The sequence below is a fragment of the Amphiura filiformis genome, chromosome 13 (assembly GCF_039555335.1).
Source record: "Amphiura filiformis chromosome 13, Afil_fr2py, whole genome shotgun sequence".
Classification (NCBI taxonomy): domain Eukaryota; kingdom Metazoa; phylum Echinodermata; class Ophiuroidea; order Amphilepidida; family Amphiuridae; genus Amphiura; species Amphiura filiformis.
The window spans coordinates 12,303,130-12,318,981 of NC_092640.1; the positions used below are offsets into that span (position 1 = coordinate 12,303,130).

General features: G+C 37.7%; 1 protein-coding gene across 1 annotated transcript in view; it reads right to left on the reverse strand.

The window, feature by feature from the left end:
• Positions 1-10,427: 10,427 nt before the first annotated feature.
• The window catches only part of LOC140167424 (uncharacterized), a 107,416-nt gene continuing 101,991 nt past the window's right edge, over positions 10,428-15,852 (reverse strand). The window contains exon 37 of the mRNA XM_072190730.1: positions 10,428-10,814. Within this exon, the coding sequence (XP_072046831.1) occupies positions 10,617-10,814 (198 nt within the window). The 3' untranslated portion in view covers positions 10,428-10,616. The remainder of the gene's footprint in view (positions 10,815-15,852) is intronic.

Sequence of the window (15,852 nt, forward strand, 5' to 3'; positions counted from 1 at the left end):
CAAATTGCCACGCGCTTCGCGCGCATTTATCTTATTAACGCAATTCTGTGAGCAGATCTGCGAGACGTCCTCTTGGAAATTCCTTTTTTAAAATCTTGAACTTGACCACGAATTTCAAAAAGAGAGTTATAATTCCATTCTTTCTATATCAGCTCCTCTGATGCCTGAAAAAAAGCATAAATTTTGTGTACTGGATCAAAATACCGGGACTAAATTAACCAAAAGGCCTATGCATCTACCTTTGGCACGATTATTTTCCTTAAGTTTGTTCATTTTAGTATTGAAATTGCAATTTTTTCGCGCGCTTCGCGTGCATTTGCCCGGTATTGTTCTTTTAGTAGCAGATCAGTGGGACGATTAGCAAATTTTGCCCCTTGCTCGGTGACTCCGGTACATTCCCCTTTGAATTTTAGCTTTGAAATAGCAAATTTTCGTGCGCTACGTGCGCAGTTTATCAGATGTTTGTGGGCTTTTCCCGGTTAAGGAATCATGGGGACAGCTTGGAAAAAAACTTGGGTTACAGTTGTGGGGGAGGGGTTTCTTCGATCCGAAGAGCTAAATGTGGCAATCATGTTGCCGTGCCCAGGGGCCATCAAAAGGTAAATCCAGTCATATACCCGTAAAAATATTTCTCTACACCCCCCCCCCCCATGGTCTAGTAGGCCTAACGGCCCTGCATACACGCGTCAACATTGGGGGATGATTGTATGGACCATCCCCTGGCAAAATATTGGGGGGGGGGTTATCCCCCATCCCCCGGGATCTACGCCTTTGCCTATACGAAACATCTTAGGTAGTGTAAACTATCCCTTATTATTCAAATATTGACTGCTATGAGGGGCATGGTTAAAATTATAGGCCCAAGGTGATCTCAAAACCATGACTATGTACGCCTCGAGGCATAGTCATGGTTTTGAGATCACCGCGGGCCTATAATTTTAACCATGACCCGAATAAAAAGCAGTCAATATTTGTTTTATATACCAAATCTGCTTGGTTAAAAGCATCGATTTTGGGAAGAGAAATTAAGTTTTAGAAATGCGAACGGCACACAGATTACAATCTGCGATTTCTGCGTAATTATAGCGCGTGAAAACATTAACATGTGCGTAATATCATTTTACGCTGGGAAAAACGCGCAGTTTGATCGTGACACACGTGACCGGTCCATAGTTCATTTCCATGGACCGGTCCATAGTTCATTTTGCGGGCATGGTTAATTCAATGACTGCACTTTCAACCAATCAGATGACAGGAATCTATATATGAAAATTTATTATAACAAATCAAATGTTTGCTTTTGACCTTTTTGCTAATAACTTCAGACTGACATCATAGGTGGGTCAAGCTATCATATCAATTTGTAAGCGCTTTTTAGCAAAGTCATAGTTCATTGAATTTACAACCGTATGATGAAACAGGCGAAAATTAGAGTCACGCGGTAGCCGTGACCAGCAAGTTTTAAAAAAAAAAAAGACTGATAAAGAAGACTAATAACAGATGCTCCCGCGAGACTATATTTACACCTAACATTAAAACACTTGACTTCTATTGTTTAATGTTATTTTTCGCTGGGTACAACATGTATCTAAAACCATGATAAATGTTATTTACACTCCCAGGTGTAATAGCTTGACAACTCATTAATTCAAAAAGGGCCACTAATCCTACAGTCAATCATTGTTCATAATAAACAAATATTTTTGTTTCCATTTCACGCGGTATTTCATAGCGAAAATTAGTGGCAAATCATACTGATCCGGAATTTTTAGACACTGCTACAGGTCTACCTGGTTATCACCGTCACACTACTTTTTCAGATTCAATTCCAATTATACCCTAGCAATTTCTGAAATACCGTACATACAAATTCCGAACCCCATTCGCCAAAAAATCAAGTTTTTCACAATTCTTTTGTTCTTTTCGGACGACACATCAATTCATATAATAAATATTGAACATCGACACGCTATTTCACAGCCGAGTCCTGTGGTCTGATGGTTAGGGCATTTGACTCCTACTCCGGGGACTCGAGTTCGAAATTCGATGACCAACTTTTTTTTTTACAATCTTTTATTAAACAATTAATTTTCGTTCATCAAGGATAACATAATTTTAAACATCCAGTGCTATTGTGATATTATTTTTTTTATCAAAGCAAGATGTTTTATTCTCAGGGAAATTGTTTATTATATTAAGAACATATTTAAAAAAACACCACTGCACAGTGTCATACAACATCATCAATGATAGAGACCAGTTATATGTATCCATGTACTGTACATGTAGCCGTTATCGAACAAATAATAAAACAAATCTGAATAACACAAGAAACTACATCAGGATAACAATACTAGGATATATGCAATACCACGACGTCACTAATTGCAGAGTCATTAGAGAGCTTGCGAAATCCAGTTACTTTAACTTTAACTTTAACGTCTAGAGGATTATAGAGGATTATGTATTCAAAACCACTCTGCCATTAAAGCCGCTTGAAGTTAAAGTTAACGCCAGAATCTATAGTGTGCCGTAAATTATGATGAAAATACGTCATAATTAAAACAATGGTTTGCATATTTCCTCATAGACTACATAATTACCACTTATGTATTGTCTAGTTAATAGACCAATTATTGGAAATCTAATTTGGTTTGGGTAAAAACATGCCACATGATGCTAAAATTACTGATTGAATTAGATCAAAATAAATATTCTTCCAAACGTCACACTTGATATATACATTTGTGTGTGCTCATGACGTACACCAAATCAGCTTGCGGAACCAAGTTTTTGGCTTGACTTCAACGCCAAGGGGATTAAGTTCCAGTAAAATGGACTGATTTTACGCGACCCAGCAGTGTAGTGAACTTCTGCGAATTGCAGCTACTGTGAACATTTTTTTACAACGTTGCGTGTCTTATAATTACACCTCTATATAACCAAATATGTTTGTACTGTTCAGGTATTTTATTCAATTATTATTTTATTCATTTAGGCCTACATTATGTACCCCCAATTCAGCAGAAAGCTGGTCTAACATGTGCCACGCTATTATACGCATATTATAGGCCTATGGGTATTGTATGTCAACCAAATTATTCATTATTAAAAGAGGAGGCCTATTTGTTACAAAAAATAAGAATGTCAGAAACGGAGCATCCAGAAATATGTTGGTTAAAATTCAAAATTCTGGGAGTTTTTAAAGAACAAAATGAGGATCATTCGGGGAGATATATTTTATTCGATCAGAATGCAAAGAGGAGTCCTTGCCCTCCTAAAAGAAAACTCCTGGCAACGCCACTGGGGAGTGGGAAAGTGAGGACACATGAATAGATGGAGGGAGGGGATGATAAGTGGAGGTGGTGATGGTGGTGGTGGGGGGGGGTGGCTAGGGAGAGCAAACAGATAAAATGGGCTTGTGTCCTGATGGAAATATAAAATTGACAAAGCTGACGTTTACTGGAATAATAATTGAGCTTTTATTATAATAATCCGGGACAATAATATAGGCATATCACAAGAATATTTAATTGAAACATGTTTAGAAGTATAATATTAGCGTACAGCTCATAACATAGGCCTAATTCCCATTGCATTGGTCATCGCCAAGAGATGTAATCCATGTTTTTTCAAACTAAGCGCCTATTGTAATAAGTGTTACCAACAAACCACTTCAGCAAACAAAAGGGAGAAATTTGATGCAGTCGCTTTTACATACCCTTCTTTTGATCACCCATTGATACACTTCCCTAGTTTAAACAACAAGACGCTGTTGGTACAGAAACCAATCTGACGTTCGCGTTGAAGTGAAGTTGAGCAAGAAATCGAATCGATATTTTTGAAGTTGCCGTTAAAGTTCCAGTAACTTCATTCCGCAAGCTCTCTATTCTCACGTCGTGTTCACACGGTCGGACATTATTAGAGTCACGCGGTAGCCGTCACCAGCAAGTTTATGCTTCAACCAAATATGGAAGGCCATTGAAGTCATACGTAAAGACAAATTAGCAAAGCGGCAAAAATACCCAAATGCCTATTGAATGGAGGGACTGTCCCCACCACAGACATACGGAACCCCCGATAGAGAGCAGTGCTTGAAGAATGAGGGAAAACCACAAACCGCGAAAGACCGCCAACAACCGCCGCTCAATAGGGATGTCAAACTAGATTGCCCCACATGGTTACAAAGAACCACAAACCGCGAATTTTGGATATCCACTTAAATTGCCCCGCGGGGCTACAAAGAAGTATGGTTATCCAACAAGCTTAAGCTATAAATTACTAGGGATGTCAAACTAGAATGCCCCGCAGGGCTACAAAGAACCACAAACCGCGCAATATGGATATCCAACCAGTTTAAAAGACAAATTAGCCACCGATAGAGGCCAGGGCCTGAAAAATTAGAGAAATTAAAACCACAAACCGCGAAAGAACGCCAAAAACCGCCACTCACTAGGGATATCCAACTAGGGCTACAAAGAACCACAAACCGCGAAATTTGGATATCCAACAAATTAAAACCACAAACTGCGAAAGACCACCAACAACCGCCGCTCAATAGAGACATCCACACCGCGAAGTATAGTTATCCAAGAAGTTTAAATTATAAATTAACCCCGATAGAGGGTAGGACATGAAGAATGAGGGAAATCAAAACCACAAACCGCGAAAGACCGCCAACAACCGCCGCTTAATAGGGAAATCCAACTAGATCTATAAATCTAAATAACTATCAACCGCGAAATTTGGATATCCAACTATATTGCCCCGCAGGGCTACAAAGAACCACACACCGCGAAGTATAGTTATCCAACAAGCTTAAACTATAAATTAACCCCCGATAGAGGGTAGGGCATGAAGAATGAGTGAAAGTAAAACTACAAATCGCGAAAGACCGCCAACAACCGCCGCTTAATAGGGAAATCCAACTAGATTGCCCCGCAGGGCTACAAAGAACTACCAACCGCGAAATTTGGATATCCAACTAGATTGTCCCGCAGGGCTACAAAAACCACAATCATGTCGTGGCACTTAGAAGCTTCCGTAGTATAAGCCTTGGTATATACGCGCATTTCACAGTTTCAATTTGAAGTAAATCGGACTGACTCTGTGTCTCGCTGGCATCGTCAACATTGGGTATGTGTTGTTTATATTTACATTTTCTTAGTTGCCTTGAATAATTAAAGTATATTAAAATGTATGTATCCCTATTAACATTACGGTCACGCGGTAGCTGTAACCAGCAAGTTTTAAAAGTAAACGGCTGATAAAGTTTTATTAAATTATTTACTGTCATAAAAATTAATCAAGGATTAATTTCAAACATCTATTTTTCGTTTTATTCGTTTTATGGAGTACTTCGTAACCCGATGACTTTCCAAGCTTAGAGCTGCTTGGCTACATTCATAAAAAGAAAGAAAATCCACCAAAAAACGTTGACAACGTAAAGAAAGCAGCAAGTTTAAAAAGCCCCCACCTCGGCTCACTTTTTGAAACTTGGTCCCATTTTGAATATCAACAGCAAATCGGTGTTTTTAACGTTTAAACAATAGCATCATTGCCATTAACATACCTACTTGTTATTCGTTTTGATCATGAAATAATTATTATAAAACAAAACATATATAGGATATTGGCCAAGAACAACATAATAACCTTTCGTTCCAGAATGCTAACAACTTAATACCGCATCGGCACATTAAAGATACATAACACTTCTGGTAATGTTTTAATTTGATAATTATGACAAAGTTTAAATCAGTATCTTTCACAAATGGGACCAAGTTTCAAAAAGTGAGCCGAGGTGGGGGCTTTTTAAACTTGCTGCTTTCTTTACGTTGTCAACGTTTTTTTGGTGGATAGTAGCTTTTTCCACAAGATTTGCAATTTTAAAGAGAATTGCATGGTCATTGCTGATTGAAATGAAGCTAGTATATGGACAATATAAGTGTGCTCTTTCATTTAATGACATAAAATTTGAAAAATATTGTAAGGAACACTTGAAGTTTTGACTTTTAAAAGCTACATTTTGGTCGAAAAATATGTTTGGGTAAGTCGTTCTTATTTACCACATTCACCTTGCTATAATTGCATAACTCCAGACTACAGCATACAAGACTTAGTGTTTTTAGGGGAAAGTGTTAGCTTTCGTTTAATATAAAAAAATTCTGATTGGATGAAGGGATAAAGGCAACACTTGAGGTTTTGACGAAAACCAATCACATATGCATATTTTCCACTAGATCTCACACAGCTCTTATGATGCCATGCACTCAACTGTGTAGTATAACACATACTGTGTGGAGACTAGACTCGTTGTGCTTGAAAATATCTGTGTATTAGGGTGTATCTAGGTGGAAACTGTGCATAGATGTATTTATAAGAGAATAATTTTTGTAGTCTAACCTTTTCATATATTTTCTGAATCCTTATGGTCAGAGGAATAATTTAGAATAGGTTCAAACTAAAATTAAAACATTTCAAAATGATGACCCTGTGTAAACTTTGATCCTTGAATGTCCATGTCCAAAGGTAAAAGGTATTATATATCTCATAGATTCCTGTCATCTGATTGGTTGAAAGTGCAGTCATTGAATTAACTATGCCCGCAAAATGAACTATGGACCGGTCCATGGAAATGAACTATGGACCGGTCATGTGCGTCACGATCAAACTGCGCGTTTTTCCCAGCGTAAAATGATATTACGCATGCATTGTTTTCACGCGCTATAATTACGCAGAAATCGCAGATTGTAATCTGTGTGCCGTTCGCATTGAAACTATTAATTTCTCTTCCCAAAATCGATGCTTTTAACCAAACAGATGACAAGAATCTTAAGATTTGGTATATAAAACAAATATTGACTGCTTTTTATTCGGGGCATGGTTAAAATTATAGGCCCAAGGTGATCTCAAAACATTACATAGTCAATATTTGTATACTATGCCATAGTCGATTTTTGATAAATAAAAAATTGTGTTATTAATCATGGTGAACGCATTCAGTTGAAATCGAAATTATATAGACTAGCGGGACACCCGCGCTTCGCGCGGGTCCCCGCTAGATGAGTAAATGGGAGCGTTCACTATAACAGGAAGAATTACTGAACAGGTAGAATCATTGAAAAGGGACATTTTATTTATCTAAATAAAATCTGTCTCTTCTTACATTTTCTTTTTTAGTTTCTTCTGCTTAGCTTGTGATTTTCCGTTTCCGTGTTATTTATTTATTTTATCCCCGTTCTCATTATTTTCTAAATCTGTTCTTTCTTACATTTCCCTTTTAGCTTTTTTTTATTTGCTGCTTGTGATTTCCCGTTTCCATGTTATTTATTTAATCCTATTCTCATTATTTTAGCTTCTTTTTTCTTACATTTCCTGATTAGTTTCTTTCCTTCTTTGTTTCGTTATCATAATCCCGTGACCCGTCCATGTACCTTTTTGTCCTTTATTTTCCTTCATTCCGTATTGTCATGTCCACTGGTCTCTGGCTCGCAAGTCGTGTGGCTCTGCGTCGTTTACTCGCGCATTGGCGTAGTGCGCATTACGCTCGCCCGCCGACGCGCTGCCTGCCAGCTGCAGTGACGCGCAGGCTGGTAACTGATTTTCATAACAAAAACCCCGTTTTTACCCATATTTTCACTGTTTTTGCAGCCAATTCTTGACCGATTTCAACCAAATAAAGTCGAGGCAATTTCCCGTATATTCCTCGATCTCCCGTATGAATTTGGCGACATGTGGATCGAAACTGACGTAGCCTTTTACATATGCCACATACATACATAGATACATACACACAACATTCCCCTATTTATAGTAAGATGCTTCTCACAAGCAAAGTATCCAATAAATAAAAAAATGTTCACAGTGAGAGTAAAAGTAAAGTATATGTGTGTATGTTATCAAATGCAACATATCTGGGCTTAAACCATTGCTATGACGTCAGTCTATTCAATAAACTGTAGATTATTTTCTACAAATCAACAATTTTCTGCACGAATCTATAGGTAAGAGTGAATTCCTACAGAGAAGTGTGGATTCGTATAAAACATAAATCTACAGTTTATTGAATAGAATTACGGATATATTTTAAAATTTAACATCATCATGAACAAATAAGAAAACAAATGACTTTAAGAAATTATGACACCATTTTACACACCAGGGTTGGTTTTTTTTTTTTGATTTATTTGATTTAAATCGGATTTTTTTATTTGAATTGATTTGTATGATTTTTTTTTATTCCAGGAACTGCTATACCCCATGATAATGTCAAAAGAGACCAGTAGAATGCTAGACATAATGTGCAATCCTATCAGGTATTGGTAAAATCATGGGAAAACCTGTTGAATTCTGCACCTAAGATGAATTTTTAGCATTACATCAAATGACATCTTAGAGGTATTTTAATTGTATCCAAAAGTTGTAGAAGCATTGGGAATGAAGCAATGAAGTAAAACAGTCAATTTAAGAAAGAAATTAACTTAAATTGATCAAAAATCAAAAAAAAAATACAAAGTTGATTTAAATCAGTGATTAAAAAATCATTTAATTTAACTCGTGATTTAAATTGTGATTTAAATCAATTGATTTAAATTGTGCCAACCCTGACACACACAAGTCAGTAAAGATATGTTGAATACAATATTTTATTTGTACAAGCACTGAACTTACGTTTTTCCAAAATTGTACAATATAGAGCTTGTACATTGTAAAGCAAATTGAAAACTGATTCACACAAGCAAATTGAAAACTGATTCACACAAGCAAATTGAAAACTGATTCACACAAGCAAATTGAAAACTGATTCACACAAGCAAATTGAAAACTGATTCACACAAGCAAATTAAAAACTGATTCACAAAAGCAAATTAAAAACTGATTCCACAAGCAAATTGAAAACTGATTCACACAAGCAAATTGAAAACTGATTCACACGAGCAAATTAAAAACTGATTCATACAAGCAAATTGAAAACTAATTCACACAAGCAAATTGAAAATTCACACAAGCAAATTGAAAACTGATTCACACAAGCAAATTGAAAACTGATTCACACGAGCAAATTGAAAACTGATTCACACAAGCAAATTGAAAACTGATTCACACAAATTGAAAACTGATTCACACGAGCAAATTGAAAACTGATTCACACAAGCAAATTGAAAACTGATTCACACAAGCAAATTGAAAACTGATTCACACGAGCAAATTAAAAACTGATTCACAAAAGCAAATTGAAAACTGATTCACACAAGCAAATTGAAAACTGATTCACACGAGCAAATTAAAAACTGATTCACAAAAGCAAATTGAAAACTGATTCACACAAGCAAATTGAAAACTGATTCACACAAGCAAATTAAAAACTGATTCACAAAAGCAAATTGAAAACTAATTCACACAAGCAAATTGAAAATTCACACAAGCAAATTGAAAACTGATTCACACGAGCAAATTGAAAACTGATTCACACGAGCAAATTGAAAACTGATTCACACAAGCAAATTGAAAACTGATTCACACAAATTGAAAACTGATTCACACGAGCAAATTAAAAACTGATTCACAAAAGCAAATTGAAAACTGATTCACACAAGCAAATTGATATTCACAGAAGCAAATTGAAAACTAATTCACACAAGCAGATTGAAAACTGATTCACACAAGCAAATTGAAAACTGATTCACACAAGCAAATTAAAAACTGATTCAAACAAGCAAATTGAAAACTAATTCATACAAGCAAATTGACAACTAATTCACACAAGCAAATTGAAAACTGATTCACACAAGCAAATTGAAAACTGATTCACACAAGCAAATTGAACTGATTCACACAAGCAAATTGAAAACTGATTCACACAAATTGAAAACTGATTCACACGAGCAAATTGAAAACTGATTCACACAAGCAAATTGAAAACTGATTCACACAAGCAAATTAAAAACTGATTCACACAAGCAAATTAAAAACTGATTCACAAAAGCAAATTGAAAACTGATTCACACAAGCAAATTGATATTCACAGAAGCAAATTGAAAACTAATTCACACAAGCAAATTGAAAACTGATTCACACAAGCAAATTGAAAACTGATTCACACAAGCAAATTGAAAACTGATTCACACAAGCAAATTGATATTCACAGAAGCAAATTGAAAACTAATTCACACAAGCAGATTGAAAACTGATTCACACAAGCAAATTAAAAACTGATTCACAAAAGCAAATTGTTTTTGTTTTTTTTACTTTATTCTAATCAATACTGGTGAAAGTATTTGAAACTGAATTTATTTTTTGAAATAAAACTTCACAAATCACCCACCATTCATGATTATGCTAAAATTTGTAAAACTCAACAAAAGTCATAATTGTGCTAATGTCTGTTCACTTAAACTTTGTAACACATCACAAATCATCATCATAATTATGCTAATGTCTGTTCACTTAAATTTGGTAAAACTTCACAAATCATGCATCAATCATATGCCATAATTGTGCTAATGCCTGTTCACTTAAACTTGGTAAAACTTCACAAATCATGCATCAATCATATATAATTGTGCTAATGTCTGTTGACTTAAATCGGGTTAAACTTCAGAAATCATCCATCATTATTGTGCTAAAGTCTCTTCACTTAAACTTTGCATCTCATCGTCCACAGATTGTCCATCAGAGTTCAATAGTTTTGGAAGTAGCACAGTTCCATGGTGCGATACTGTTGAATTCCTTGGTACAATAGGTGGTTCAGGGGCTGGTAGACTTAGCTGTAGGTATGGTAGATGATAATGCTTGCTGCCCATGGGTGTTCTCTGTAATCAACAAGAGTAAACGAACTATCAGTGATTTGCTATACCCAAGGCAGTTGAGCTAGTGCCCCACGTCATAATCATCTGGTTATCAAACACTGCTGAACCACACTATTGGATAAAAGTTAAACCTCAAAAAAAAAAAAAAAGATTGCCACTGATGGCAACAACGTTTGCAGCACGTACACCGTAAGTTCTCTTTTTAGTCATAGCAGTCAAGTTAGCTCAATCGATAAGGCGTTCGACCATGGTGCGAGAGGTTGCGGGTTCGAACCCTGGCGGTGCCTAGTATGCTCTCGTGGAAAAATTGAGTTAGCTTGAAATTCCCCTGGACAAGGAACTTACTGCTAATTTGTCTCGTTATAACCCGTACGAAACTCGGGGAGCTGATCCTGGTTGCAATGATTATTTGTGGAATGCCTAGGGTGTGCGCTCTTGAAGTCCCTGAATTGTTGCTTATTGGTTTGTGGAATGATATGGGGCCGTAGTGGTCAGCGACAACATGTAAAGTGTGCTGAGGCTTGTGGATCAACGTCTAGGCGTTGTGCCTGTGCGTAGCGCACTATAAATCACTAAGCTTTTTTTTTTTTTTAATTATCACAAATTTGCCCAAATAAATTTGCCCAAATTTGTGACCCTTGCATGCTAAAAAATACAGCTTGTTTAGCCAATGTTAACATGGAGTCATCAGCAAAAATATTTTCGTAATAATTATATTTGACTAACACCTCAGCTCATTATAATATGACATTAAAAGGGCATTTCGTGATCCACAGCCTCATCCCCCCACTTTTCTTTTAAAAAGTTGAGATATTTATACCACTGGATACTGCTGGCTGCATAATGTTTATGTACCAAATATTTCTTGCAGATTAATTCGTTTAGCAAAAATATCGCCAAATTTGAATTTCGTTCTGGTATACCAGAACGAAATTATAACAGTGGCCTATGGAGCAGTGTAATACACATAATCATGCATAACTCGCAAATGCAAAATCGGAATCAACTCAAATTTTGGGAATAAGCTTTTTTCGTGGATATCTACTGATAAATGTCATAAAAAGAGGATGCTAGGATCACAAAATCCTCCTTTAATGGAAAGAAAAGTGCAAATGTTTGGCATTTTTTTGTAAATAATTTTGAGAAAAGGCAATTTCAAATGATGTCACAAATGTAAACACCGAGTCGCCATTCCTCCAGCTAGCTCATCAAAATCCCTGGGCTATGATTGGTCAATTTATGTGATGTCTATGATCTCTTCGCAGTGCTGGTGCCACGGGGGTAGGGCAAATTCCCCTGTCTACCCCCCTACCCCGATACTCTAGTAAAAACTCAAAGTTATGCATTCGTCAATTGCAGTCCCGGCTCCTGGGTACCCGGGGCACTACGGGGACCTAGCCGGGACATGGCGGGGAACTCGTCAGCAATTTCCGCCCGCTTAGCCGGGAAGATTTCGCAGTACTCGTCGTGGAGTCGGAGGAGCCGGGGTGGGGGCCGGGGAACTTGTCGGTACTTCGGCAGAGACTCGTGTCGGCAAAAAATTTCGTTGCTGCGGTATAAATGATTTTTTTTTATAAACGTCGCGACCGACGACCATACACCATTCTATGTAGGCAATGTGCTGCTGAAAATAGTGCCGTGATTCGTGAAGATGGAAACTTGCGAAAAAGTTCGCTTTATTCTTTTATTTTAATGAACTTGTCCTTTTAATATACAGTACTGGCTGGAATCCACCGGGCACAGGCCGTGCAAAACCCACGCGCGGTATTCGCGGGTTGATGTTTTGCGCGGTAGTTGCACGGTCATCTCTGATGAACCTCTTCATGTGACTACATGTACATGTAGCATTCTCTACTGACTGTACCGCGCAAAACCGCGCATGAGTTTTGCACGGCTTAATCCTATTCACTTCAATCGATAGGCTATAAATGATTCGCATTCATCACTTGAAGTAGTTCAACTACTCCTTCATCTTTATTGATTGACACATCATGACATGAAGCACTGAGCAGAGCTCTTGATGTTAGCTTGGAAGGTGAACATTATCTTCAAATTATCTATATGCCTGCTATACTATTTCCATGTTTAGAAGAACGGCAAAAGTTAAAACATCGACGATGCGCAATTAATTTACAAAATTAATAAAAAAAAATATAAAAAAAACCAGGCTGTTTTTAAACATGTACAAAAATGGAAATAAAAACAGCAAATTTTTAAGAAAAATCCCCGCTTTATGCTCAAACCTGTGTTTGTACGAGCGCTATCTATTATTAACTTTAAAACTTCTCCCGCGATAAATTGGCAAGAACCCAACCGGGAACCTGACATTTTGCCCGCACTTTCGAGCGCAAAGTCAGCCCGTGATACGCTGGTCTCCGAGTCATCGGTTTGTGCATCAAATTACCCCACACATGAATAGCAAATTATTCACCCAAAACATAAATAATCGTCTTGCCATCACAAATTTTACAGACCGATACATAGAAGACGGCCGATATAATTCAACATTCGTTACATCAGTGTACGTACATACATTTGCAGTCAAAATTATTTTATGTTTTCAATATTATTTCGCCGACATGTTTGATACCCAGTTTTCCCCGGGCCAGGTTTTCAAGCTGTTCTTGTTTGTTCTTACTTTGAGACAAACACATATTTACGATCTCACAATACTTGTTCTACATGTATTTCCTTTTCGTTTCAGAACTAAAAGTGCACGTAGATTATACATCCAATGATCCATAGCCAAGTGCGCCGAAGCCCCCAGGACTGAGAAGCCGTACGCACCCTTGGGTCTTCAATGCCCCAGCCCGGCATGCGGCAGCTGCCTTTGAACAACCCCGATATGCGCCTTGGCAAGAGATGAATCGGAAGGCTTTTCCCGAAAAGATCATCCTGATTCCTGGCACAGAGGATCCTGGCACGACTTGTTAATCCTTTATGAGTTGACGAACCAGAGATCCTTGAAATTGCTGCTCCGACCAACATTTTATCATCTTTACTCGTGAATGTCGAGCACCATTTCTTGCCGCTCAGCCGATTATGACCAATTTCATGTTAGTTGAATTATTCAAATTGGCCATATAGAGTTATCTCTGGAATGTGGTGTGAACATCAAATGATGTATTTTAAAAACAATAAGAAAGTCCACTCCCAACATTTTTGATGTCACACCATGTCATAACATTCACCTATTTATAGGTTCGAGAAAAAATGCAATTGTGCAATTGGTGAAAAGCGAGTTCTGTGATTGATGATGCAATTTATTCCAGCTAATTGCTTTATATGATTCCAAAACCCATGATCCAAACTTCATTTCAAATGAAAATGCTGATATTAAAAGCTTAAAATACAAACTCCGAAAGAATATTTCCCCTACAGAATCCCCGGTTGAATCCCCGGTTGAATCACGCAATAATATTTATTTTGACCTGGGTTTTGACATGCCCGTGCGTGCTCTACCGCACAGTGAGCACGTGGCCATGTGGGTCCCCTGATGCACGTAGGCACGACCCTCAGATAGTGTGGGAAAGTGCGCAAATAGTTGTAAACAACCTCTACTAACCGCTGGGTGACCCCTCGATCTAGTTATTGTGGGGGAGGGGCGTGGCGCTCAAACAATAGTTGCTAGTCGGCTTTCAGCCAAGGTCACCATGGTAACCCCATTTCTTTCCAGGATCTGTGGTGTGTGTGATTATTTTTAACACGGGCAAATTTAAATCAATTAACATTTTTTTTCACCTTTCTTTATATTAATTATTATTAATGTGTACGTGTAATTGTTTTTAAATACTACGATTTGCGTTTTGATTAATATTTCATTGAATTTATGCGTATTTTTCTTTAAATAATAAATACCACCTTTTTCTTTAGTAAATCAGACGTCACCAAGTTACTTTTCTTCTGAAAATGGGCCTAACATTATTATTAGGAAAAAACAAAAAACTTCTTTCGTAAAGAATCTGGCAAGAAATTTAATGATTTGTAACATTCATACATCTTACTATCACCAGAATCTGTCTGTTTGTTTGTCTGTCCGCCTCTTTTCTCTGAGACTAGGGGTCGCACGTTCCTCAAACTTGGTGGGTGGGTGCAGCTTGGTATGAGGAAGAACGATTTTATATTGGTTAGTGGGTCAAGGTCACCCAAGGTCATCCAGGGGTCAAATTAGTAAAAACTGTTTTCCGCCTATTTTCTATTAACTGTCATACAGGGCTGTCAACTTTTTGGAATTGCTTGGCGTGAGACAGAGGCGTACGGGGATTTGCCGACTCCAATGTTCATTTTGTACCATGATTATTTGAGCCACGGCGCTCGAGAATGTGAAAAGCGGGGGGGGGGCGGGGGGGTAGGAGTAACAAATAATTCATGACGATGCGTGAGATTTTACTCATTTTGCGTGAGATTTACTACCTAGGCGTGAGATTATACTACCTTGGCGTGAGACCGTGAGAAAGTGACCCAATGCGTGAGACTCACGGCCAATGCGTGAGAGTTGACAGCCCTGTGTCATATGGGCATGAAACTCGGTGGGTAGGTGCATCTTGACCTAAGACAGAACAAGTTTGTATTGATTAGTGCGTCAAGGTCACCCAGGGGTCATCTGAGGTCATATTAGTAAAACTGTTTTCCGCCTATTTTCTCGGAGACTATGGGTTGCACGTTCCTCAAACTTGGTGGATGGTTGCATCTGGACCTCAGACAGAACAAGTTTGTTTCAGTTAGTGGGCCAAGATCACCCGAGGTCATCCAGGGGTCATCTGAGGTCAAATTAGTAAAAAATGTCGTATGCGCATGAAACTTGGTGGGTACAGTCAACTTTTAGAGTCAAATTTTTGGAAGGTCATTTTGGGGTCATCCAAGGTCAAATTACTAAAAACTGTCATATGGGCATGAAACGTGGTGGGTACAGTCAACATTTAGAGCCAACATTTTGGAAGGTCATTTCGGGGTCATCCAAGGTCATCCGGGGGTAATATGAGGTCAAATGGGGCATGAAACTTGGAGGGCACAGTCAACATTTAGAGCCAAATTTTTGGAA